We start from the raw sequence: 26,002 nt of genomic DNA, 5'->3' as shown, positions 1-26,002 counted from the left end.
CACATTTCATATTTTAAAAGAACATTTGTTGCAGAAATAAAGGGAACTTCCCCCCTTTATATTTTTTATTGTCTTTCCTTAAAAAGGAATTAAAAAAATAAAAAGCCACTTGGCAGTATATTGGGTGGTATTTATAATTTCTTAATATTGATCTGAGCTTCTGAGGTTGCCTCTCTTTATCAATATTGTGTGTTCTGTACCCCACAGAGTTAAAGGCTGTTTTGAAGTTGATAAAACGTTTTCAAAGAAATTGTGGCTGGTTTGGCTTTTTCACTCCAAAGTAAATTCTTTTCCTGAATAATAAAAATACATTTATTTGAACACTGTTTAGTCATTGAGTAAACTTTAAAAAGTAGTCTCATAGTTTTATCATAAATATTTTTATGTGTCCTATTTATACATAATAAGTAATTTGAGAGAATGTGGCAAATATCCTTCTATCATTTACATTTATTTCTAGTATAATACCTTTTTGTCCCATTTGTATGTAAGTGGGTCATATGTGTCTTGAAACAACCATGAAATAGTGATTTAAAATATTAGTAGAGATCATAGAGTAAAAGCATACTTTGGATTTAATATTTAGAAATCTGGGTTCTGGTTACACTCTTAGAGTGATATAAGTTTGTTACTCTGTTACATTTAAGAATATGGATTCAGTATCAGTTTAATTGCTGAATGTTACACTTTTAGTCTGTTCAGGCTGCTATAACAGATATCACAGGCTAGGTGGCTTATAAACCACAGAAATTTATTTCTTGTAGTTCTGGAGGCTGGGAAGTCCAAGATTAAGGTGCTGGCAGATGTGGTGTCCAGTAAAAGTCTGCTCCTGGTTCTCTGTCTTTTCACAGTGCTCTCACATAGCAGCGGGGCTAGAGAGCTCTCTGAGGCACTAGCTCCATTCATGAGGGCCCACCCCCGAACACCCATCACACTGGTTGTTGGGTTTCAACATAGGAATTTGGGCGAAGTGGGACATTCAGTTCACAGCATATACTAAAGATAATAGAGTCTAACCTGAATTTCCATCCCACTCTTCTACCACTCAGTAGTTTTAAGTTCCTAAGCCCTTGCCATTTTATTTTTCTAGGCTATCAGTGCTTTGTAAGTAGATGAGAAAGGTTTTTTTTTTTTCCTGATTCTTAGATCAGGAAAATAGAGAAGGAGCAGGGGGCAGGCAGGGGCATCTAGGGAGGGAGATGCAGACTCCCTGCTGAGCAGGGAGCCCGATGTGGAGCTTGATCCCAGGACCCTGAGATCATGACCTAAGCCGAAGGCAGACGTTTAACTGACTGAACCTTGTAGGTACCCTGTGCTTTTCTCACTTTGTGTTTCCTATATTTTGTGGAGAATCTATGTAACTATATGATACAAACTCTTTAAGTTTTTATAAATACATGATTCAGGAAAACAATTTGGAAAAAAACATACAGATTGCAGTAAGACTGACTAAAGTTTATATCTTAGCTCTATCATTAACTGACTGTGTGACGTTAGGCAAAAGAATTAATCTGATTCCTGATTACCTCATTTGTAAAATTGGAATATTAACAGCTCCTATATCATAGAGTTGTAGGGAGCATACCTATAATGTGTAGAACACCTGGCCCAGTCATCTAACACATGATAAACTAATTTCTGCATCTTTACTTTCTCTCTTTTCTGAAATTTCCTTAAGTTTTTTTAAATTTATTTAAAAAAATATTTTATTTATTTGAGAGAGGGAGAGAGGGGACAAGCAGAGGGGGGAGGAGCAGAGGGAGGGAGAAGCAGGCTTTCTGCTGACCATGGAGCCCAACATGGGGCTCGATCCCAGGACCCCGAGATCATGACCTGAGCCAAAGTCAGACACGTAACCCACTGAGCCACCCAGGTGCTCATGAAATTTCCTTTAAGTTTTAATCAACTTTTCATCTATTTAAGTTGTCCTTTGTCTCAAAAAAGTATTTTTTAAATCCTCTGCAGTCCTAAACTGGCAGTAAATGAGTATTTAAGTATTAGACCTGCAGTTATCTATAAAAGATGAAATTTATAAATATCTACAGTTATCTATAGATTATATAGGAAGAATGTTTATAAAATCCACACTTATTTAGCCTCACAATCTCATTATCAGATTTTATTTCTTGTTTTCATATTTGTTGACCTAGCATGACAACCTTTATATTTCAATGAAAATTTCAGAAAGCACAAAATATGTATGTAACCGTTGCATTATCCAGAAACCAAAATCAAAATAATACCTTAATTCATATCTCCATAATGAAGCCATATTTGAAAGAAGGGGGGGAAATTACACTTGAATGATGAATATATCTTCTTGAAGTAACTTTATTTTTTTATGATAATGGAACTGGTCAGTGTCTATGCTTTTCTGTGATATACAACTGTCTGAACTAGTTATTGATCCAATAAGGCCCTGAAATGTTACCTTCGATTTAACTAATTAACTGGCTTATTTGCATTTACAGTCTTACATTAACATAACCCAAACTGACTTGAGCATACATGTTAGTTTGAGTTCCTTTGCATCAGAAGCCCCTTCAAGCCCTTTTTATTATCTGTAGCCGGGCTCTAGGGGAAAATTTTTTTTCGTATTTGTTTATTTACATAGTCAGCTGCAAGCTCCAATCATCCAAGGCTGTGTAAATGTTTATCGTTGAAAAGACAGGCATACATTTGAAATATGAGGATAAGCTGCTCTGAGTCAGTCATCACTGAGAGTCCCTTCCCCTGAACACACTTCTGTTTTTTCCTGGTGTCCCATTTGAAATGCACCCCTGTCAGCCCCATGGGTCACTATTTGTAGTATATATTAGCATGCTGTACTTTTTAAAAAAGTAGGATAGTGAAATGGACGATGTCAATTTAAATATTTGGTCAGTAATGTTGAAGTGTGTTACTGGATCTATAATTTGAGAAAATAATACAAAGAAGAACAGTTTAAAAGTGGAAAGTTATAAATCTTTTAAACATTTTACAAATACCTTGCTTATTTATTTACTTATGGGTGTGCTTTATAGTTACATAGTTAGCTCTACATAAGGCTTGATTACTGATTTTTGATTTGACAAAGATACAATTTAAAGGTGGGATATTTACAGAATATTTTAATAGAGATTGATATTCAGTATTTGTCTATTTTCCGTATCAGATTTACCTTGCCTTCTGGGGGAATGGCAGTGGTTAGTAATACTCTTTAAAAAAAAAAATTTTTTTTTTTATTTGAGAGAAAGAGCACAAGCAGGCAGAGTAGCAGGCAGAGGGAGAGAGCGAAGCAGGCTCCCTGCTGAGCAAGGAACCCCCACCCCCACCCCACGCAGGGCTTAATCCCAGGACCCTGGGATCATGACTTGGGCCAAAGGCAGTCACTTAACCAATGGAGCCACCCAGGCGCCCCTGTAATCCTATTTTTTCAAGTTTTTTTCTAATCCAGAGGTTTCACAAGTGTTTTTGCGACATTTGTTTTTATATATATATAGTATATACATATATATTTATATGTTTATAAATATATACTATTATTTATATATAATATATATAAATAAATATATATACATAAAATATACATATAAATATAAAAACAATATAAATTTTGGTTTTATATATATATATTTGGTTATATATATATATTTGGTTCAGGAGAGCTAACAAATCTTCAATCATCCTGCACATCTTTATTGTACACCCATTATAGACAAGCCAGTGGGCTAAACCTCCAAGACCCAAGGATGAATAAAACACTGCCCATTCATCATCTAGGAGGGGAGACAGACATGGAAGCAACTAATGTAGATGATGACCAGTGTTCTAATGGGGACATATTATAAAGAACTAGAGGAATACTAGATGGCGTAGTTAAATTTGAGGGGTTGTTGGGGGAATGGTGGTTACAGGGAAGGTATATCTGCTGGACATTCTAGAGGGATAAGACTTTTCTATGAGGTGAACAATATGAGTAAAGATAGTCTTCATTTTCTCCTAACAATACATTCTTTTGGGGGGGCACTGTTAAAATGGTTAGATTCAATTGCCTTAACATTTGTTAGTGACAACATTATGCCCTTAGTTATAAAAGACAGCTAAAGTGGCCCTTGCAGTACGAGTATTTACATACATCTGTTTCATTCTGTTGACTTTGTTACTTTGCATGAACTAGTATTTTGATAGTATTAAAGTTTTAGATTATAGTATATCGGAGGTGTTTGATATATTTAAATCCATGATCAAAAAATTTAACTGGGAGTTGAAAATGAGAATCTTTAAATCACAAAATTATATGAAATAGCTGATAATGATATAATTGAGAATGAATATTATGTGCTTATAAATATGGGAAAAATCAATAAAGCAGCTATGGAATAAAAAATATCCTGCTAATGAGAGAATATTTGAAATTTAAAAGAAGTCCTAGTATCATCTGAACATATGGACATAGTTTTCATTTCATGATTATAGATGCAATGTTCTGAGATAGTTATAGTATTTTAGCTGGTTGACATATTTCAAGGATTTTCAAAGATTGAATTTCAAGCTATTTGTTCAGATTAGAAAAGTATTTCAGATGACAAGCCCAAGTCTCTGAACCCATTTTAAGCAAAATGGGATAGTTGAACACTATCTCTTAACTCTCATTCCAGTTTTTTAATGTGCTTCTAGGTCTTAAAGTTGCCTTGAGCAGCAGAGCTCTACTGTCATTGAACCAGGCACAGAACTCTTGTTATGTGGATTTTGTTCAGTGCACAGTAATGAGTTTATAATCTCTTAAGTAACTACTTTTGTTTGGTTGTCCCTGACCACCTGGCCAAACCCAGAGTCTGCATCTCTCTTTTAATATTCTGATTATGTAGGTTGAACAGGGACTATTTTTTTTTTTCTATTTGAGAGATCTAGAAGAGGGTCGAGGGAGTAGGATAAATAAAGCCAGAGTGGTCTGACTGGTGTTTTTTAACACTGTTCCTGTCCCTGTTTTTCCCACTGTCACCTGGACTGTTGATGGGCCCTAGAGAAGGATCCCCATTTTCCTGTCTCTATATTTCTAGGTGTCGTTCCTAATCATAATATTTTAAAAAGGTCTGTAGAAAAATGAGAATTTTCTTGTGCTAGTTTTCAATTTTCTAGCAGCATTTCATGTAACAAGTTTTTTTTTTTTTTTTTTTTTTTTTTTTTTTTTTTTTTTTTAAGATTTTATTTATTTATTTGACAGAGAGAGATCACAAGCAGGCAGAGAGGCAGGCAGAGAGACAGGAGGAAGCAGGCTCCCTGCTGAGCAGAGAGCCCGATGCGGGACTCGATCCCAGGACTCCGAGACCATGACCTGAGCCGAAGGCAGCGGCTTAACCCACTGAGCCACCCAGGCGCCCCTCATGTAACAAGTTTTATGGAAACATTTCTTTGGTTCATATAAGGATATCTGTGGTCATATAATTAAAATTTTTGTGGCATCCATTAGGGAATATCTGAATTATTGAGCATATGGATAACAGAATAAAAAAAATAACAAAAGGCCTTTTATAAAGTCAGGACTAGATTTTAGTTCTCTTGAAGTAGATGAACTTTCAGATAACATAAAATTTCATCAGTGGAAAATACTTCTGCCTAAGACAGGAGTTTTATGAAACATATTTTAATTTGGACAAGGAGGTCATGAGAAAATGGTTCATCTTCCACTGTGATGCAGAACAACTCTTCTTAAAAAAATCAGTAATAAAAATACTACTCCCACTGGTGTTCTAGCCTACATAGGAAACACAGTGCAGACTCAAATTAGGTCTCCACACCCTGATTCCTTCATTTTAGTGTCTTCTACCAATGCTTTATCCCCTACCCCCTATATCCAATATTCAGAAAAGGGGTTTTTCCTTTTTTTTGTTTGAGATACAGTAGGCAGTTAAGGAAAGACCACAGAGGGGATACACATGTGTTCTCCCCTATGACTCTGGCCAACAGTAACGTATAGCCTCATTATGATACATGTACATTGTGGTTTTGATTCCCTCCCTGTGGGGAGAAGGCAGCCATGACAGTTCCAACAAGGACCATATAGGGCCAAACAGCGCACACCCCCCACCCCCCACTGGGAGGAGGAGTCCCTTAGATGATTGGAAGCAGCCTCAGTCAGAGACCACCCTAGCTATGACCCATAACCTATGCAAACATAAAAAGGAAAGACAAAAGAAGACTCTGACCCCTGATGTAGTTGCCACCTCTGTGCCTGCCCCCTCTCCCACCCTGAGAGGATGCTTTCTCTTTAACTGCTAGTAAAGTCTTGCTTAAAAGGTTTGGCTTTGAATTCTTTCTTGGCCGAACTCAAGGACTGAAGCCTTGAGGGGAATGGGATTGGCTGCTGACATTTGGATATACAGTAACATCCCAGTTATTTACAAGTCAAATTTCTAATAGCTTCAACCAGCTAGAATATAACTAGAAACTTAGAAACAGGAGGAAAATATTAGAACAGGCAAAATATTTGCTTATTAAAATATGTTTAGGCACAGGAGAGCCATTCTAGTCCTTATTCCCACAGTCTTATTTCACATTTTTCTTAAACTAGAAAAGATTCTGATAATTTATGATGTTGAATTAGGCTAAAATATGTGACAGTTTAAAGTCTAATTTGTTGTCTTTATTTTAAAAAAGACACACTGAACAAGTGACAGAGGAGTGTAGATTTAGGATTTTAAAGAGCTAATGTATAATCATTATGCAGATTGGTAGCCAATAGCCTGATAATGATAGTCATGAGGAAAATGCCCCTAAAAACAGAATGGAAAACTCCAAAAGCAAAGCAGTGTCGAGTTATTTAATGTAAGAAATAGCCATCCATTTTCCAGATGTATACCACATCTGGACACAATTTCTTTAAGGCTTAGTAATATTTTGATACTCTCAACATTTTTGTGTCGTAAAAAAAAAATCACTGGGGCACCTGAGTGGCTCAGTGGATTAAGCCGCTGCCTTCAGCTCAGGTCATGATCTCAGTGTCCTGGGATTGAGCCCCGCATCGGGCTCTGCTCAGCGGAGAGCCTGCTTCCTCCTCTCTCTTCCTGACTCTCTGCCTACTTGTGATCTCTCTCTCTGTCAAATAAATAAATAAAATCTTTAAAAAAAAAAATCACTTATGTGGCATACATTGGTCTTTCATTATGCTGGGTATATGAGGTATTCAAGCATGAGATTTTTTTATAGTGTGAGTTTTTTTTCTTTTAAATTATAAGTAGCGTGAGATTTTCTGGTCACCTTTGGGTGAGGATATTTCCTTACTTTCAGACGCCCATGTGAAATTATTTTCTTAGGTACACTAATCCAAACAGATTATAAAGTACATAATGTCCATATTGACTTAAAGTTTATCACATGACCCACTTATCTTCGTTTGAAATTTTCATATTCTGGATCTTTGAGCCAGTCTAATACAGAGTATGGTCATATTAGGTTCATGATTCAGATCTTGGATCTTATTATTGCCAGCATTGATTATTTTTAGTAACTTACAGATGCATCACTTCATCACTTAAAGATTTGCTTCCCTAACTTTTGTGTGGATATAAGAAGAGAGGGCTGAGAGGAAGCAGGGGGTAAGGGATGGTGGTAGAGACAGGGAAACCTAGACAGAGAAAGGCAACTATAGATAGAAATAAACGATATCTATTATATCTATATATGATCTTACTAGCACCATTCATTTAGGATTAATTATATACAGTTAGATCTCTTATGGAACCATCTTGACTTTTGTTAACTAGTTGTATTAACTTTTAAAGTGTATCTGCTTCTTCCTCCAGTAACACTATATGGGATATATATAGTGTGTATAATTTATCTCTTGAACTTTTTTATAGTTGTTACTTGAAAAATCAAATGTATCTATGAATGGTTTATTATCCTTAAAACACTTTGAGTTTTGGTGTTCAGTATAGGAACCATTAGTGACATGAGTCTATTTAAATTTAGGTTTAAATCAGTTAAAATATGTAGTTCTTCAGTTACACTAGCCATATTTCATCTGCTTAGTAGCCACACGTGGTTAATGATTACCATATTAAACAGTTAGATATAGAACATTTCTGTTATCTGAGAAAGGTCTGTTAGGTAGTGCTGATCTACAGATTGTCAAATGAATGATGGATTCAGTTATAATTCATTCAGATCTTTTTAAGAGAAAGTACTGTTTGAAGCATACATGTATTTCTATGTGTATATATAATACCCTGTAAGTCAACCTAATCTTGAAAAACATGGTTTATGAGATTGGATTTACTTTAAATAGGACATCAGATTGTGCTAAATAAATGTCTGTTTCTAAATTACTGCAGAATAATTTGTCTTTAATTCTGTAAGCATTTACTTCTTAGTATTTTTTACATTGTAGACTGTGACAAATTCTTATCACATTGGAAGTTAGATATCAAATCCATGCTAGTTTCACAAATAGTAAGGTAAATGTAGTGTAGTAGGGATGTGAAGAAGGTGGGGGAAGTCTGCAGGAAGGTGTCTCAAAGAATTAATTCTATTAGAAACATCAGTTAACTATGGAATATCAAATATCAAAGAATTAATTCTATTAGAAACATCAGTTAACTATGGAATATCAAATATATTCATTTCAGATGACTTCAGATCCTTCGTAGTATCCTTTCCTCACCTCATTTCTAAATGCTGAACCTTTGATTAGTAGTATAATGATGTTTATTATATACTTAATTTTTTATAACCTTGTGATACAGCTTTTTTGGATTCCTTTTCTAAAGGTATGTTTGTTGACTTTACCTAGTTAATATGACCTTGAATTGAGAAGCTCTTAAACATTGTATTTTGAAGAGAATGATACATGTTTTTTTTTTAAAAAGAGTATTATACCTGACGTCCAAAACTGTTGCTAACTCGGTGCTTTGTGTCCTTGCGAACATTGAGGTGGAAGTTCAAAATTTCTCAATTCAGAGTTAAATCCAAACCCAAATTAAAACATTATCGTAAATTAATTTTGACAAAATTACTATTTGTTGCCTTTGTTTCAATGGAGCCTCATCAGATGAGAATATATTTCACCTAGACATAGAAAGAAATCCATTTTAAGCTTGTAAGTAATTGCGCATTCTGTCTTTATATTTATTTATATATGTATAAGTAATATGCCCTGATGTTTCATTATGGAGGGGAAAAAAAGCTTTAAATAAAAGTAAGTTTTTAAAAATTCCTGGTACAGGAAGCAAAAAAGCCAGTACAGTTTCTAATTGCCTTTTAGAGTCTCTGAGTTCCCTCATTACCTGTGATTTAAGCTAAAAATGAGGTAATTATAGATAACATCAGTGTTTATCTGGTTGATCTTGGCACCTGCAGTCCTAGTGTTGTAGCTTACCCATATCTGGTGCCACACTTTACAGTCTGATGCTGACATACCTAATTTACACTTCTCATATTTCCATTGATTTTTAAGTTAGATGTTCCTTGTTGTATTTGAATAGTATTTTTAAAATCATTCCTTTAAGATGGTATAAAAGTGTATACTCTTTCACTTGAACAGTGGATTTATGGTACAGTACTTTCATTAGTAGAAATCTTTCACTAATGTATTCTGTACAAATTTAAATTTTATTATGTCCTTTTATCTCTGTATTTGGTAAAGCAGTTATGGTCACTAATACAGCAGTTGTTTTTTTTTTTTTTTTTTTTCAAATATTGGCGTGTACTTCAGGATCATAAAATTGTATAAACCTTTTTACATCAGATTCAGTTTCCTTACTTTGTGCTTTCTTACCTTCAAATATTCCATGCATCTAACTGTGATCTTATTTTGCATAAAGATCACCTTTATTTTGCCCTGGCCTTTAGTGCTACTATGTCTAGTCAAATCTCAAAAAATGAGATGATCAAGAGCTAGCTGAGCTTGTAAACTACAGGATCATCTCTGCAGAGCTTCACCATACCACCCCCTCACCATACTTCCCTCTTTGATCTTCCTTCTCTGTTGGACCTGTTGAACATCCCCGGTGATAATCCATTCTCCATTCCCTGCATTCTTCATCAGTGAAAACCAGAGTAGCTCCTCTTAACCAAGTATTGAAGATCCTGAATACTAGACTGTGTGTAGTCTCTGAATTGTTTTCAATAATTGTAATTGTTTGGGTTTCTTCTTAGCCCCATAAAGACATTGCTGCCTGCTCAGGTAGTGCCCCAAAATGGAGTAGAAACCATCCTATAAAATATACAGTATAGACTTATTTTCTCCAATTTGTCAATATTTTGGACAATTCAGAAATTTTCTAGTACAGAACTGCCACATAATCAAGTAATTTATGCATTATTTAGGTTACAAAAGTATTTAAACAATTACATTTAGAAGGTGCTAACTAGTTTTAAACTAATTTTATGTGTGTCTCTTAGGAAATACTACATTAAAATATGTAATTAGAAATAGAGATCTCCTTATGATCATCAGCTGTATTTATTCACTGCGTATTCTGGTTGATTTCCATGTCAAAAAAACAAAAAAACAAAAGACAAAAACATTACCAAGTGGATTAGCTACCTAAACAGATATTCTTGGAGGGGAGACCTCAATTGCTACTGTAAAAGTTGATTTCATTTATTGAGAAATCTGCAATCCTCATGGCCAAAGTCACAATATTCTTTTCTAAGGAGCACATGGTAGCTTCAGAATCCTTTTTCACACAATACTTCTAGGGCAGCCACTAAGGCCTCAGAAGAAAACCAGTTTTTGCCTTTCTGTGCCTGGATGCTGGTTGTTTTTAGGGACCCAGTGCCTGCAAGGCATAGTGGTTGTCACTAGATGGCACTAGTGCTTTGTCAAGAAAGTCCTTAAGGCCCAGGCGTCTCTCTAATCTGTTACATTTGAGGAACCTACCTGAATACCCCAGGTTTTTAACCACTCACAGCAGCTGTTGACTTACTTCCTCAGTCCAACTGGTGTAAACTTATCTCTGTACCCTTGGACTTAATGTTCAAAAACTAGGAATCTAAGGGAGAAAATATAAGGTCATATTCTTGTCTTGCCTTGTTTCCAGAGGCCATTTTTGTCCCTTGATGAATGCAGTATCGCATTTCCCTTTTAGTGTTGCTTCCACAAAGATGCTTCTCCTAATTCTCTTTTTTTCCCCCTCTTATTAAATTTTTCTGAGTCTTAGTTTCCTCATTGATAAAGAAGGGTTAAAAATACACACCCTAGGAGAGTTATTGTAAAGGTTAAAAGTGATTTACTTCAAGTATTTTATTTTTTTTTTTAAGATTTTGTTTATTTAGTTGAGAGAGACAGAGACAGAGAGAGCAGGAACAGGGAGGATAGGGAGAAGCAGGCTCCCCACTGAGGAAGGAGCCCTATGTGGGACTCATTCCCAGGACCCTGGGATCATGACCTGAGCTGAAGGCAGATGCTTAAGGAACTGAGCCACCCAGGCTCCTGCCACTAAAATATCGTATTTTTAAATATATATCGATTTTTTTTTTTTAGCATTTTAGTAGCATCATTGCCAGATTTTGACTGTTACGGGCATATTATTTGCTTTTTTAAAAAATATAAGACAAAGTTTAGAAACTACTGTTCCTTTACTTTTGTAAAGCTGAAAAATTCCACAACTGACTCATCAATAACTTAGCATTCTTTGCCCATGTCCTGATCTAAGTTCAGGAGTAGGTCCCCATTTACAAATGATTGTAAAAAACTTTAATTATGATTGTAAAAAACTTTAATTATGGTTCGGCTCCTCTCGAAGGGCTAACATGTTCAATATTTTGTCCTCTGTATACTGTTAAAGATCTGACAGCTCAGCTCTTGAAGTAGCATTTGAGTGCCCATGGGGCTACTATTATTTTCTACACTCAGTTTTCATTTGTAGGTATAAAACTAGTTCTCACTTCTCTGTACTGCCAGAGTGCTTGTCCTTCACCCGATTATTACTAGTTTACAGATCCCTCAACCTCTTTAGCTTCATGCTTTCTCTAATCTCTCTGAGAGCTGAGCACATAGTAGGCACTGTCACTTGTGTTTACTCCGTATCACTGTTCATTAATGAAACACGGTGCCATAGAAGAGCAAGACAATGAGTTATCTTGCGGCCTTCGTGTTCCTCTGTTGTTAGGGCTCTTCATCAGTTTGAGGCGTTCAGCCTTAATTGGAACTCTGAGTACCCTGAATAAATTGAGATGATTGTGAATTCCAAAGATAATGTTTCCATTTCACATGTCCCAGTCTCCTGTTCTCTCTGCCGACACTGTAATCAAGGCCCAGGGTCTTATTTAAGCTAACAAATAATTATCCTTCATTACATAAGTAGTATGTAACTTGACCTTAAAAGGCTGCGTAACTTGACAAGACGGCAATGAATCTAGCCACCAGCTGTGTCTACCTTCACACTGTCCCGGTCCCTGTGAATAGGAGCTGATTTTGGAAGAGGCTGGGGGAGTCCTTGCCTCACACTTCCCTCTCTTATCTGGAATGTATCGGTGATTTCAGGCCATGGAACTGCATGGTCTTGCACAAATTTTGATTCCTTTTGGGTTCAGAATCCATTTAAAATCTGCAGTTTTTGCTTGCAGACCACAAGCTATTTAGACATACTTAACATTCTCTGAGATGTACTCATTGCTTATCTCATTTTTGAGTACTGCTAAAACTGGGTAAAAACAAAACCTGAATATGAGATGTGAATAATATATGTGAGATTGTTGGGAAATGGATAATGTATTTAAAATATTATTGGTAATACAAATGGGCTAATATGATTTAAAAAAATATTTCTTTGAGCTTGGAGGGGCTAGGGATTACTTAAACATGACAACAGTGGAAAAAGCATCAGGAGAAAATAATGTTCAAGTTAAATTAATATACACATTAAAAAGCTTCACTGTGTTGAAAACCAAGGTATTGGGTTAAAAAGTATATGTGTGTGGCAGACAAAGGTGTGATGTTTTTAATGTATGAAAAACTCCTCCTTTGGACCAATAATAAGGCACAGTAAAATAAAAGTAATATTATAATTAGTATTAACAATAATACTAATTTTTAAAAATATTCTCATATACTAGACATGCTTCTGAGGACTTGTCATGTATTTTAATCCTCACAATAATTCTTTGAGGTAGATGCTGTTATTTCATTTTATGGATGAGGAAACAGAGGCACAGGGACATTAAGTAACTTGCCCAAGCTTGCACAGCTAGTAAGTAGCTAGTAAATTGTGTACTGTTTCTGTGAAGGCATGACTGTCTTTTTATCACAGGAGTGTGGTTCTGCTGTCCATTCTCTTAACCACTATCCTGTGGTGCTTAAAATAGGCAAAGGACAAGAAGGGATGTTTTTAAAAAAGAAGTAATAAAATGACTCAAAAGAAGGAAAAATTTTCGCTTTCACTAATCACATAAATGCAAATTAAAAATAAAAATGAAGTATTATTTTCTCTTATGAATGGAGTGTTGGGAGTAAGAAATTTTCATGGAGTGGTGTTAGGAGTGGACTTCCTCACTAAGGTGCTGGAGTGCTTGTCTCATACGGCGTACCTAGCCACCAGCCCCTTCTGGCAGAAGGCTTTGGGATGGGTGCTCCAGGGCTGAGCTGGACATTCTCCTGCTTGTGGCAGTCAGGAATGTGCCATTGCCGGGGTCACTCTTCTGAAAACTCTGTGGAGATGATACTCCACAGTCGGGTGTTTTAGTAGTTGGTTGCATTACTGACTTTAAGATAACATGATGTGCGAGGCCGTCCTTTCTCAAATTGAGTCAGGTCCGACCAGTGAGAACTGCTGCTGTGTATCTACATGGAGGACAGTTGAGGGTTTTAAAGGCTTTCTTTTGAGGAAGTCTCTCTGAAGAGATTGCCAGGGTTTCAGCCTTGATGATAAGTTTATTGCGGCATTAGGAAATCAGAAATTTCACAAAGCTGTGTTCAGTAGCCTCAACTGTTGACAAATGATTCTTGATGTTTGGTTTGGTACAAGATGCAGGGAATATAGGTCTACTTCCTTTATTCAAACTCAGTAAATGGTTTGGGACAATTAATTTCCAATTGTTTCCCAGTAGAGCAGATTTACTTGTATATTAATGAGGCACAGGTGTTAGGCCCCTGGTGTCTGTGTGCCTGGGAGGCATATTTCAGTTGTTTATCTACTCAGCCATAGGTACTGCAAGGTACTCAAGCTTGCCTTTAACAGTTTTTACAGTGAGGCTTTTTAATTTTTTGATTTTTTTTTCAAATTTGCCTGCACCTGTTAAAATTTTAAAACTGATCATGTAGAAAGAAGTTGCAGAGATTTCAATAGTAAATTGCACTGGAAGTTAAAGAAAGTAGTCTTCTATTATATTTAACTCCCCAGCCTAACACTAAGGAGAAACAGATTCATTTAAACAGATATTTCATGTGAGAAGCCAATGTAATTAACAGAACCCTTTTTGTTGTGTATTTTTGGAGCAGGTATATCTTTGTCAATGGGTAAAGCAGTCATGTATTTATATTAATATTCATTTTTTTCTTGTTGCTCTGAACTGCACTACCAGCATTTTAGAGGAAATGGAATAGCCTCCATAGACATTATGAATTTCAGTAGCTGGCATAATTATAGCGATCTACATATTCATTAAATCTAAGAAGAACTGTGTCCAAAAAGACAGCCATGCGTTCAGAAACAGTACACAACTAAATATATATGTTTTAAAAGTTGCATTTCTTAGACTTATTTAAAATTAATTTCCTGTAGCATTCCTCTCCAAGCAGAGAATTTTAACAAAAGGATCCCTATGCTTTGGTTTCTTGCATATAGGAAAGAATGGGAAGAACTATTTGTAAACAACAATTACTTGGCAACAATAAGGCAGAAGGGGATTAATGGGCAGCTGAGAAGCAGCAGGTTCCGCAGCATTTGCTGGAAGGTAAGAAGAAAATATTTATTTACAGTTTGTGGTTGCAGTATATCAACACATTACCTGATGCCCTGAGAGATTACCCATGCAGGGGATCACTGAGTTTTCCAGGAGACTTCACTCTCGATTTTTTGGCCATCCAAGCTTATATTTCATAGGACATTTACTAATAAGGTTGAACCACCTTAGTCCCGAGTAACTGGTGATGTTAAAGGAGTCATTTGAAATAGCTGTTCTTTCATCTCATTTGATGGAGCAGAATTCGAAGCGACACCTTTACATCCCCCAGAGGCTTCTGCAGAAATCCTTGAAGCTGGGCAGGAGTAGAGGGGGATTTTCTTCCAGCTTCCCACTGTATCAAGTGCAGCCATTTAGTCACCCCCGCCTTTTGCTTCAGAAACAGCAGATGGAAAAGATTTTTCATATGTACATATATATATATGTATATATATATACATGTACATATATGTATATACATATATATATATTTTTTTTTAAACTGGAAACATAAAGTGAAGGGCAGCAGGAAAGAGAAGTGGAAGAAAATTAGATCAGTTTCCTAAGAGAAAGGGCCATTGATTATCAAAACTAGTAATAATTTACAGTTATCTTTTTTTTTTTAAAGATTTTATTTATTTATCTGACAGATAGAGATCACAGGCAGGCAGAGAGGCAGGCAGAGAGAGAGAGAGAGAGAGAGGAGGAAGCAGGCTCCCCGCTGAGCAGAGAGCCCGATGCGGGGCTCGATCCCAGGACCCCGGGATCATGACCTGAGCCGAAGGCAGAGGCTTTAACCCACTGAGCCACCCAGGCGCCCCTACAGTTATCTTTTTTAATTGCCTGGAAATACTGTCCCTTTTTGTTATCTCAAAATGAATTAAGGTTTAGACTTATTTCTGGAATGACTTCTATTGAAAGTTTTTTAGGTTATATCTGCATAAATTGAGAATACAGAGTCTGTGCAAGTAAAGACAGTAAGGAACACATGATGTATTAGATAGTCTTAGATTTAATAATTTAGATTTAATAATTAAAATACATTTTTCTTTTGTTAGATGCAGGCAGTAAAGGCAGAAGACCTGCTGCTAGAATATTTGTATACAAATATTTGTATCCCACCCCCTAGTCCTCGTTGTTTAACTTTTAGTAGCCTTCGTTTTCTAAAAATAAACTCAAGTCCAGATTTACTTTAATATGGTACTAAATTAATTAAATCAAATTTGTCTTTTTAAGAATGCTTGTTGTTTTCATAAGCTAGCTGCCAGTTGTAAATTAACGTTTCTGCCGTAGAAGGAATGATTTCACTTCTCAAGCCATGCCCTCAGGTTGTTCTTCTCTGTCCTTTACCTGCCTGTTTTAGGACAAATCTTAAACCTTGAAATTAATCATTGGACTTTGTGTCTGTCTCATATTAATACCCCATTAATATGAGACTGTAAAATGGGAATTATACTTGAACCTCAATACATTCTTGCTCATTTTTAATATAAATCTGGAGGGGACCTTGATTCAGTTTTGTGGTGTAGTTTTTGGGATCTTGTTCTTGTGGCCTTTGTTCACTTTTTGAATTGTCCAAATACACATAAACATTCCCAAATATAATTTATGGGGAACCGGAATGATAAGAAAATGAATGTCTGTAGCAGTATTCAGTATGAATATCTGCTTCAGGTGATTCTGTTTGGCATAGTTTTACATGTTGCTTGTTAGGATTTTTACAAAAGTTTCCTTTTTTTTTCCTTGACAGCTATTTCTTTGTGTTCTTCCTCAAGATAAAAGTCAGTGGATAAGTAGAATTAAAGAATTAAGAGCATGGTATAGCAACATTAAAGAAATAGTAAGTTGTACTTTAATTAACGTAATTGTTTTCTTATGTATGCTTTAAAGTCCAGTAACCTCTGATCTTTGCATGTGTGTTTTCTTTCTTTCCCTGCCAGCACATCACAAACCCAAGGAAGGTTGTTGGCCAGCAAGATTTGATGATCAATAATCCCCTTTCACAGGATGAAGGGGTAAAGTTCATCTTTATTCATATCTCAGCTTCTTTTGCCCATAAGAATATGCTTATGAGACAGGTTATCAGTCACCATGAAAACAGTGTTATTTCATGCCAATTAAATTTTTTTTTACTCCATATATTATGCAGCCTAAAACCTGATGGAAATTATTCTATGCTATATTCATCCTGTGTTGTAGGAGGTTTATGATCTGTTTCTGTGGAATGGCATTCTGGAGACGTCCCATGGGACCATAAGAACTCAGGGTAAAAGAGAAGAGCATAAACAGGAGGCTAGAACTGTAATGTCAAGTTGTAGTGGGCAGTAGGGACTCTAGGAAAGCCTCCCTTTATGATAAAAATAGATGGGGGTTTACTTGGTGGGACTAACTTGCAAGAAGAAAAGTGACTTTTTGGAGTGAGTCTATTAAGAAGTTTTTAAAGATAATGAAAAAGATTTGCCCCTCCCCACTGATACTTCAGAGAAGACTAAGAATAATTACTAGAGTATTGTATAACTTCTTCAATTGCTGCTCTAATTCCTATTTCCCTGCTAACAAATTATTTTCCAGCTAATATATAATACCAGCATTTCTTTTTTTACTGATACATGTAGTTGTTATGATACAGTTTATAGTATAGCAGCACAGAATATTAAGTGAATTTTAAAACTGAAATTCACATTTTACAAAGTGTCTAAAAATCTGCTTGATCATAAAGCCAAACTTTGCAAAAAAAACATTACATGTCTTAGTGCATTGGGAGTTCAGGTCAGGTTCAAGTTGAAACCAGTTGGCCTCTGGCCCTGCTCTAATCTAAGCAGAGCTTTTTGTTGTTGTAAGGGAAGTAGTGGGTGTAGAGCAGCAGAACTATCATTTACTTTATAAAGATAATATAAAAATTTTAAATATGTACAATACTATTACGGAAAAATTGATATTAGTATAAGGATGTGTTTCTGATATTAGACTAGTAGTTTTTAATAAAACTTATTCTACTTCAGGTTTCCTCTCCACAATGTGAAATGATAACTCAGAGAAGGATAAATCTGATCACTTAAATTATTAAATTGAGATCATAAAAGACAAGTAAAGGTGTAAAATTATCTTAAATAGGTTGTTTTCCTTATTTCAGAGTCTGTGGAACAAATTTTTTCAAGATAAAGAACTGCGATCAATGATTGAACAAGATGTCAAAAGAACGTATGTAGAACTTATAGTAATTCAAATTGATGTTATCTCTTTGTAATTTTAGTAAGATACAAAATCCATAGAGGAGTTTTAATTAAATGCAGTATTTGCCTTATGTTACTAACAAAGTTATTGTGGACATTTTTGATAGTAACAATTATTTTATGTTCTTAAAATATAGATTCCTATTTTCCCTCTTTCAACATAAATTCCAATATTTATGATCTTAAAATAATATCTAATCTGGTTTTCAATTTTCAGCAATGATTTGAAATCATGTGCTTCTGATTAAGGTTATATTATGTGGTCATAATATTGATATTGCTAGAAACATTTGTATCCTGCTTCACACCTTTGAATCCTTTCTAACCAAATTGCTTTTTAAATGACAACTATTAGTTTTACCCTCCTTATTTCTGTCTCTCTTGAAGTCATTCAGGTTTGCAAACAACCTCTTCTTTCAGTCTACATAGTATTTACCATGTGAAGGGGTTGTTTACTTAGCACATGGCTAATATCCATTGACTTTTACATAATTGGGCTTTACCTTTCTGGGTCATGTAGTGAGAAGTACATGGAATTTTTGTGGGAAAGTCCTAGGATAAGTTCTAGCAACATATGCTATAATCTTAGGCATTTTACTTTCAATGAACATCTTTCCTCGGTGTCCTTTTCTGTAAAATGGGAATAATAGTTAACCTCAAAGGATTGCTGTAGATTAATAAATGTATGTTGTACTAATACTATTCAGATATGTTTACACCTTTTTAAAAAGATTTATTTATTCATCCTAGAGAAAGAGAGAAAGAGAACGAGCATACACAAGTAGGTGAGAGTGACAAAGGAAGAGAGAGAGAGAGAGAAGATCTCAAGTGAGCTCTATGCGGAGCACAGAGCTCCACATCGAGCTCAATCTCATGACCCTGAAATCACAACCTTACATCATGACCGGAGCCAAAACTAAGAGTTGGACTCTTAACCGACTGTGCCACCCTGGCACCCCTAGATGTGTTAACACTTTAGGCTGTAAACAGTTACATAAATGTTAGTAAATTTAATCATTGCATCTAGGATGGGCCATGTATTTGCAGAGTCATAGATATCCCTAGTACCTTCTTCCAGGTTTTTCTGTAGCTTTGCCTGTCCGTTCTGCTGCTACTTCAACTCCTGCTAGACCTATTACAAAGTCAGGGCCTCTGGTTCTCTGACACTCATCTCTTTCTAGGTCCCAAACACTGAGTAATCAGATGACATAGATGGCTATTAACATTATACTACATATTGAACAAGTCACATTTTCTATTTTAAAATGAAAATCAGTGGAGGTGTACCTCGCTGGCTCAGTCAATAGAATGTGTGACTCTTAATCTAACGGTTGTGTGTTCAAGCCCACATGGGGCCTACAGCTTACTTTAAAAAATAAAAATGAAAACAGGGGAATCATGGGTTCAGAGTACCACAGAACTGTATGAAACTGGCAATGGTGGTAGGTTGAGGGAGGGAGGTGTGGGATCATTTTGATGAGCTGAGTTATCTAGGTAACCCAAGAGGAGCCAGTTATAAGGAAACTACTCTCAGAGGCATCATGTGGCAGTTCTGGACCTCTGGCATATAGTTGCAGAAAGTAGAGTGCCATTGTATTAGTGTGCCGGAGGCACTCAAATATTTGTTAGAGAAAACAAAAACTGCATTTCCTCACCAATCATTTAAGTAGCTGCATAATCAGTGGCAGTAAAACAGTCCTCTTAAAAGAAAAATGCATGGTATATATTGCTAGCCAAACAGTAAAGGTATCCCTTTTTAAAAAAAAATTGCTAGGCAGTTATCTTAGAAAACTTGACAGCTTCAGCTCTAAATGGCTAATAAGAAGGATCATGATCAATCTGCTGTTATCAAATGAAAATAGAGGGACCATGATACTGGAGCTTCACACAGGCAGAGGCTCTGTGGATCAGATCATTGAAAAGACAAAACAAACAGGAGAAGGGGAAAATAAAACTCAGACAGCCAAGCCTCATAGAAAGTGGCGTTGGGAGCCCATTGATTATTTTGGTTACTTAACACAAACATTTATGCTTTGCTGTGTGAGGAAGTGTTATTTCTTGAAAAGCGTATGCTTGTAACTATTTGGTTTTATGTTTTCTATGCATTTTTTATTTATTTAAAATGTGTGTATGCACGTGATGTGTATAACATATATATGGCTAACTTTCTCTTATAAATGGTCTCCAATGGTATATTTTAATTCAGTTGGCAAGCCTAAGATTCAGGGGTGACAGTTAGGAGACCCTGTAGTTCATAGCATGGATGGTGGAGGTTGTATCTTCTTCCCCAGAAAGCTCTTCCATGGTTCTCCCCACATTTAGAGTAAGGCTCCTTGTCATCTCTTTATAAATTTTGTGGCAGGTAACTTAGCTTGTAAGGTAAGACTGTCAGTCTTTTAAGCCACCAAATTGCCTAACAATAAAAGCTGAATAGCTTGAATAATTTTACTACTTTAGGTAATATATTCTCTTTATAAGGCACAGCATTATCTAAAATCCATGGGTTTCAGTCGAGTCTGTAAGGCACCTCATGATGCAATAGGAGAAGAAAAGAAATACAGCTCAATGAATGTTATACAGTGTTACTCATTTACTAGCATCTGTGATAAGAATTTTTTTTTACTGTACATTTTTTTTTACTGTACATTTATTGAATGTCTGCTATGTACCAGCCTTATCCTTTTTGGGAATAGAGTGGTGAATAAGACAGACAAGGTCCTGCTTTCATGGGATATACATTTTAGTGTGGGGTGGGGAGGGGGTTGGAGGAATGAGAAAGCACGGATAGATAGACAAAGAGGATAATTGCAAAAGATGGTAACTGTTGTGAAGAAATAAAGCAGGGTGATAAGATAGAGGGATGGCAGTTTTAGAAACAGTGATTAGAAAAGGCATCTCTAAGAAGATGATATCTGAGCTGAGATGTGAAAAATTTTAAAAAGCCAGCCATTTGAAGATCTAGGGAAAGAATATTCCAGGCAGAGGGAACAGCTAGTGCAAAGTCTGTCAGTGAAAATAAGCTCAGTGTTTTGAGAAACTGAAGGGGGGCAGGTATGGCGGGAGGTAAGTGATTTAAGTAGGGAAATTTTGGGAGAGAGCAGATGCCATCGAAACAATCCTATAGGCCAAAGTAAGAAGTTAGGGTTTTATTCCAGTTGCAATGGGAAGCCATTGGTGGGTATTGAGCAGGGGTGTGATACCTAAGAAGATCATTCCGGCTGCTCTGCAGCGGGGTGGGTAGAGGTGAAGATGGAATCTGGGAAAGTACCTGGGAGTCTTGTGGTATGCTTCCACATTAAGTAATGTTAGTGGCTTAGATGAAAGATGTAGTAAGAAAGATGGTTAAGAATAGATAGGTTGAGGATATGCATTTTCTACTTTTAAATATTAAGAGGTCATTATATGTAGTTTTCTCACATTGTTCCCCTCTATTTTTACTGCCCTGTTTTAGGTCATTTTTTTTTTTAAACCTCCTATGTAGAGTTTCTGACTTGCTTAATTGTTCTCTTTAGATGTCTTTTCTTTCTCCTCCAGCAGAATCCAGGTGTTATAGCCTTATTTTCAGAAAGCACATCTGGTCATGCTACTTGCCTAATCTAAAGCCTTCTTGGACTCTCTCTGATCTGCAGAAGAATGGACCTATCCAGACCCTTAACACACAGATGGTTCCCTTTTAGAGTTTTCTAGCAGTCTTTCTGTTACTAATGTCTAGTTTAACTCCACAGCAGTCTGAGAGCATGATTTCCCGTCTGCCAAATTGGTTTGGGTGTGTTCTGGGGTCTAGAATGTGTAATATCTTGGTGAATGTTCCATGTGAGCTTGAGAAGAATGTGTTTTCTGCTGCTGTTATTTCAAGAAGTACGTAGATCTCAGTATATTCAGTAGATTGATGATGTTGAGTTCACCTGAGTCCTTCTGATTTTCTGCCCGCCAGATCTGTCCATTTCTGACAGAGCATCTGAGGTGCACCAGGGGAATGGGTGGTCTGGGTGGGTACAGCCCCTCAGGAGTGATGCTAAACACAGCGATGGCGAGGAGCTGCAGGCAGCGGGTGTGGATACTTCTGGGATAGTGGATTTTAAAAGTTCTCTTTGCAGTTTTATTAGTTTTTTTTCACACAGGTTGATGCTCTGTTGTTAGGTGCGTATATGTTAAGGATTGATGTATCTTGGAGAATTGATCCCTTTATCATTGTGTAATGATTGTGTAATCAGCTTGGTGTATTTTTCTCCATTCACTTTTTTTTCTTTTTTTAAAAAAATTATTTTCTCAATGTTCCAAGATTCATTGTTTATGCATCACACTCTGTGCTCCATGCAATCCATGCCTTCCTTAATACCCACCACCAGGCTCACCAACCCCCCACCTCCCTCCCCTCCAAAACCCTCAAGTTTGTTTCTCAGAGTCCACAGTCCATTCATTTACTTTTAATCTAAATGTGTCTTTGTTTTTAAAGTGGGTTCCTTGTAAGTAGCATGCAGTTGGGTTGTGTTTTTGATGCACTCTGACAATCTTTTAGTTGGTGCATTTAGACCATTGACATTTAAAATGATTAATACAGTTGGATTATTAGCTATCATATTTGTTACTCTTTTCTTTTTGTTACCTTGTTCTTCGTTTCTATTATTGTCTTCCACCCTTTTCAGCCTTTTGTAGTTTTAATGGAGCATTTCATATTATTTCATTTTCTTTCCTTTCTCAGCATACCAGTGATACGTCTCTTACCTTTTTTAGTGGTTGTCTTAAATTTTACATTATGCATTTTAGGTAGTCCACATCCACTTTCAAATAACCCTATACCACTTCACTGATAGTGTGAGTACTTTATAATAGCAAAGTCATTCTAATTCCTTCCATCCTTTGTTCATTGCCGTTACTCATTTCACTTATATATGAGCATGTATATATTCATGTGTGTTTGTATACACATATATACATATACATATATACATACATGTGTGTATATACATACAAGCATACATAGTTGAATATATTGTTGGTATTATTTTTTTTTTATTTTTAAAGATTTTATTTATTTCTCTGAGAAAGAGAGAGACAGTGACAGACAGCAAGAGAGCATAGGCAGAGGGAAAGGGAGAAGCAGGCACCCCACTGAGCAGGGAGCCAGATACAAGACTTGATTCCAGGATCCTGGGAGCTGAAGGCAGAAGCTTAACTAACTGAGCCACCCAGGCGTCCCTGTTGGTATTATTATTATTATTATTATTTTAAACAACTAGCATCTGTTATATCAATTGACAATAAGAAAAATAAAAGTTTTTATTTTACTTCACTTATTCTTTCTTATGTTTTTCCTTTATGTAGATCTGAGTTTCTAACCTATACTATTTTCTTCTAAATTACTTCTTGTGAGGCAGGTCTGCTGACAACAAATTCCCTCAGTTTTTGTTTGTCTGAGGAAGTCCATTTCTCCTTTACTTTTAAAGGATAATTTCACAGGATACAGAATTCTAGGTTGATGTTTCTCTTCTGTCAACACCTTAAATATTTCACTTCATTCTCTTTTTTGCTTGTGTGGTTTCTAAGTAGAAGTTGGATGTTATTCTTATCTTTGTTCCTGTATAGGTAAGGTGTTTTTATTTTTGTCCCCACCTTCCGCTGCCTTTTTAAGGACTTTATGTTTGATCTCCTGTAGTTTGAAGATGATATGTTTAGCTATAGTTCTCTTGGCATTTACCCGGCCTAGTTTTCTCTGAGCTTCCTGGATCTGTGGTTTGGTGTCTGACATTTATTTGGGGAATTTTTGTCACTAGTACTTCAAATATTTATTCTGTTCCTTGTTCTGTGTCTTCTCTTTCTGATACTTCTGTTATGTGTGTGTTATATTCTAGGTAGTTGTCCCACAGTCCTTGGATTTTTTTGTTCTGCCTTTATTTTTTCCCCAGTCTTCGTTCACTTTGCTTTTCACTTTTCAAGAATTTTGTTGATCTGTCCTTTAGCTCAGAGTCTTTCCTTAGTTATGGCTAGTATACTAATAAGCCCATCAAAGGCATTCTTCATTTCTATTTCAGTGTTTTGTTATCTCTAGCATTTCTTTTTGATTCTTTCTTAGGATTTCCCTCTCTGCTTTCATTGCCTGTTTGTTGTTGCATGCTGTCTACTCTCTCCATCAGAGTCCTTAGCATATTAATCATAGGTGTTTTCAATTTCTGATCTCCTCATTCCAAAGTCCCTGCCTTGTCTGGTTCTGATGTATATTCTGTCTCTTCAAATTTTACCTTTTGCCTTTTGTTATGTCTTGTAATTTTTTTTTTTTTTTCTGGTAGCCAGAACATGATGTGGAAGGTAAAAAGAACTGCTGTAAATATGCCTTAAGTAATGTGGTGATAAGGTGAGTAGGGAGGGGAGGTGTTCTTCAGTCCCGTGGTTAGGTCTCAGTCTTACTATGAACCTATCCTCTGAACCATGAACTTCACAAGTGTTTCTAATTCTCTGCACCCTCTTAGTTGGGGCAGAATGGTTAAAGTGGACTGGAGTTGGGTATTTCCCTTCCCCCAGGTTATGTAGGGTCTAAGAACAACACCCCAGCAGATATGCTCTGGTTAACTACTTTTCCCTGAGGGCGGGTTTTCATTCTTGTCCTCGTTGTTGTTTGTTTTAGTTTTTTGAGGGCAGGTTTTGTTAAGAACCCAGTGCTCTGTTCAGAATGAATCCGCCCCCGCCCACATACTAGAAGCCAAGGGGATTTTTTTTCCTGATATTTACTATGGAATCCTGGTCAAGCTCTTGCATCTGTTTGCGGGGGTCTCCCTATTACTGGGTTCTTCAGAGTATTTAACTCTCGGAGTTGTCCATACTGAGCTTCTAGCAATTCCTTCAGTGTAGTTCAGGTTTTCCTCTCCTGCACTGGTTTCTACCAGGTGTTCTGCATATGAGTTCTGCTCTGGTAAGTTGTGACTCCTTATATTTGCCTGTTTGTTCTATGTCTTCCCCTCTCTTATAGAGCCAAGAGGAATTGTTGATTTTTCAATCTGTTCGGCTCTTTACCTGTTGGGGAGGAGTAGTGACGTCCAAGTTCTTTATAGGCAGAACCAGAAATTCGAAGTCCCTCCCCGTTCTGTTTTAGATCAGTGCTGTGGCATTATTTCCTGAATGGGTTTTGTGCGTTCCATATTCCACGCTTTGCATTACTTGCTTGCCCGCTCTTGGAATGTTGCTTCTCCTCATTGTTCCTTTCGGGATTTCTGAAAGCTCATTTTTTTTTTTTAAAGATTTTATTTATTTATTCGACAGACAGAGATCACAAGTAGGCAGAGAGGCAGGCAGAGAGAGAGAGAGGAGGAAGCAGGCTCCCTGCAGAGCAGAGAGCCCGATGTGGGGCTCGATCCCAGGACCCTGGGATCATGACCTGAGCCGAAGGCAGAGGCCTTAACCCACTGAGCCACCCAGGCGCCCCCTGAAAGCTCATTTTTAAAGGCCTGAGTTCATCATCACGCTGTTCATGAAACATCTTCTAGTCTTTACAATTGGAAATAATCTATGCCTATTCTGTGTTCTAGTAGAATTTCTTAATAACTTTTTGATGATATTACTTAATTTTGTTGCATCCTATATTTACTTAGACCTGCCAGTGTATTCAATCTGCCAATGTATTTAGTACATTTATATTAATCTCTTCAGGGTGCCAGGCACTGGAGGTGCCAAGATAAATATGGCATGGACCCTTAAGAATCTCAAAGTCTAATAGAGAAAGCAGCCAAAAAAAAAAGTTGCAGTGTAAGATAACTGGTGCTGTCATGGAAAGAGTATGTCTGAGAGTTTGACCCAGGTCTCATCTTTCAGATGTCTGGGTCAGCCCTTGGAGAGCATGAACCTGATTTGTTCTTGTGTCACTGTAGAGCCAAGTTGATGCTTACTGAAAGCTCACTGATTGTGAATCTTAT

At 36.5% G+C, this 26,002-nt stretch overlaps 1 protein-coding gene across 7 annotated transcripts in view; it reads left to right on the top strand.

Annotated features, from left to right (window-relative positions):
• TBC1D5 (TBC1 domain family member 5) overlaps positions 1-26,002 on the top strand; it is a 560,004-nt gene that overhangs the window by 296,997 nt on the left and 237,005 nt on the right. For all 7 annotated transcript variants that reach the window (XM_047737636.1, XM_047737648.1, XM_047737657.1 and 4 more), the window contains 4 exons: positions 14,769-14,877; positions 16,616-16,705; positions 16,806-16,880; positions 17,999-18,066. In XM_047737636.1, the coding sequence (XP_047593592.1) occupies positions 14,769-14,877; positions 16,616-16,705; positions 16,806-16,880; positions 17,999-18,066 (342 nt within the window). The remainder of the gene's footprint in view (positions 1-14,768; positions 14,878-16,615; positions 16,706-16,805; positions 16,881-17,998; positions 18,067-26,002) is intronic.

The sequence above is a fragment of the Lutra lutra genome, chromosome 1 (genome assembly GCF_902655055.1).
Source record: "Lutra lutra chromosome 1, mLutLut1.2, whole genome shotgun sequence".
Taxonomy (NCBI): Eukaryota; Metazoa; Chordata; class Mammalia; order Carnivora; family Mustelidae; genus Lutra; species Lutra lutra.
The sequence above is the reverse complement of the archived record's forward strand: the minus strand, read 5'-3'. Positions and strand labels throughout refer to the sequence as shown.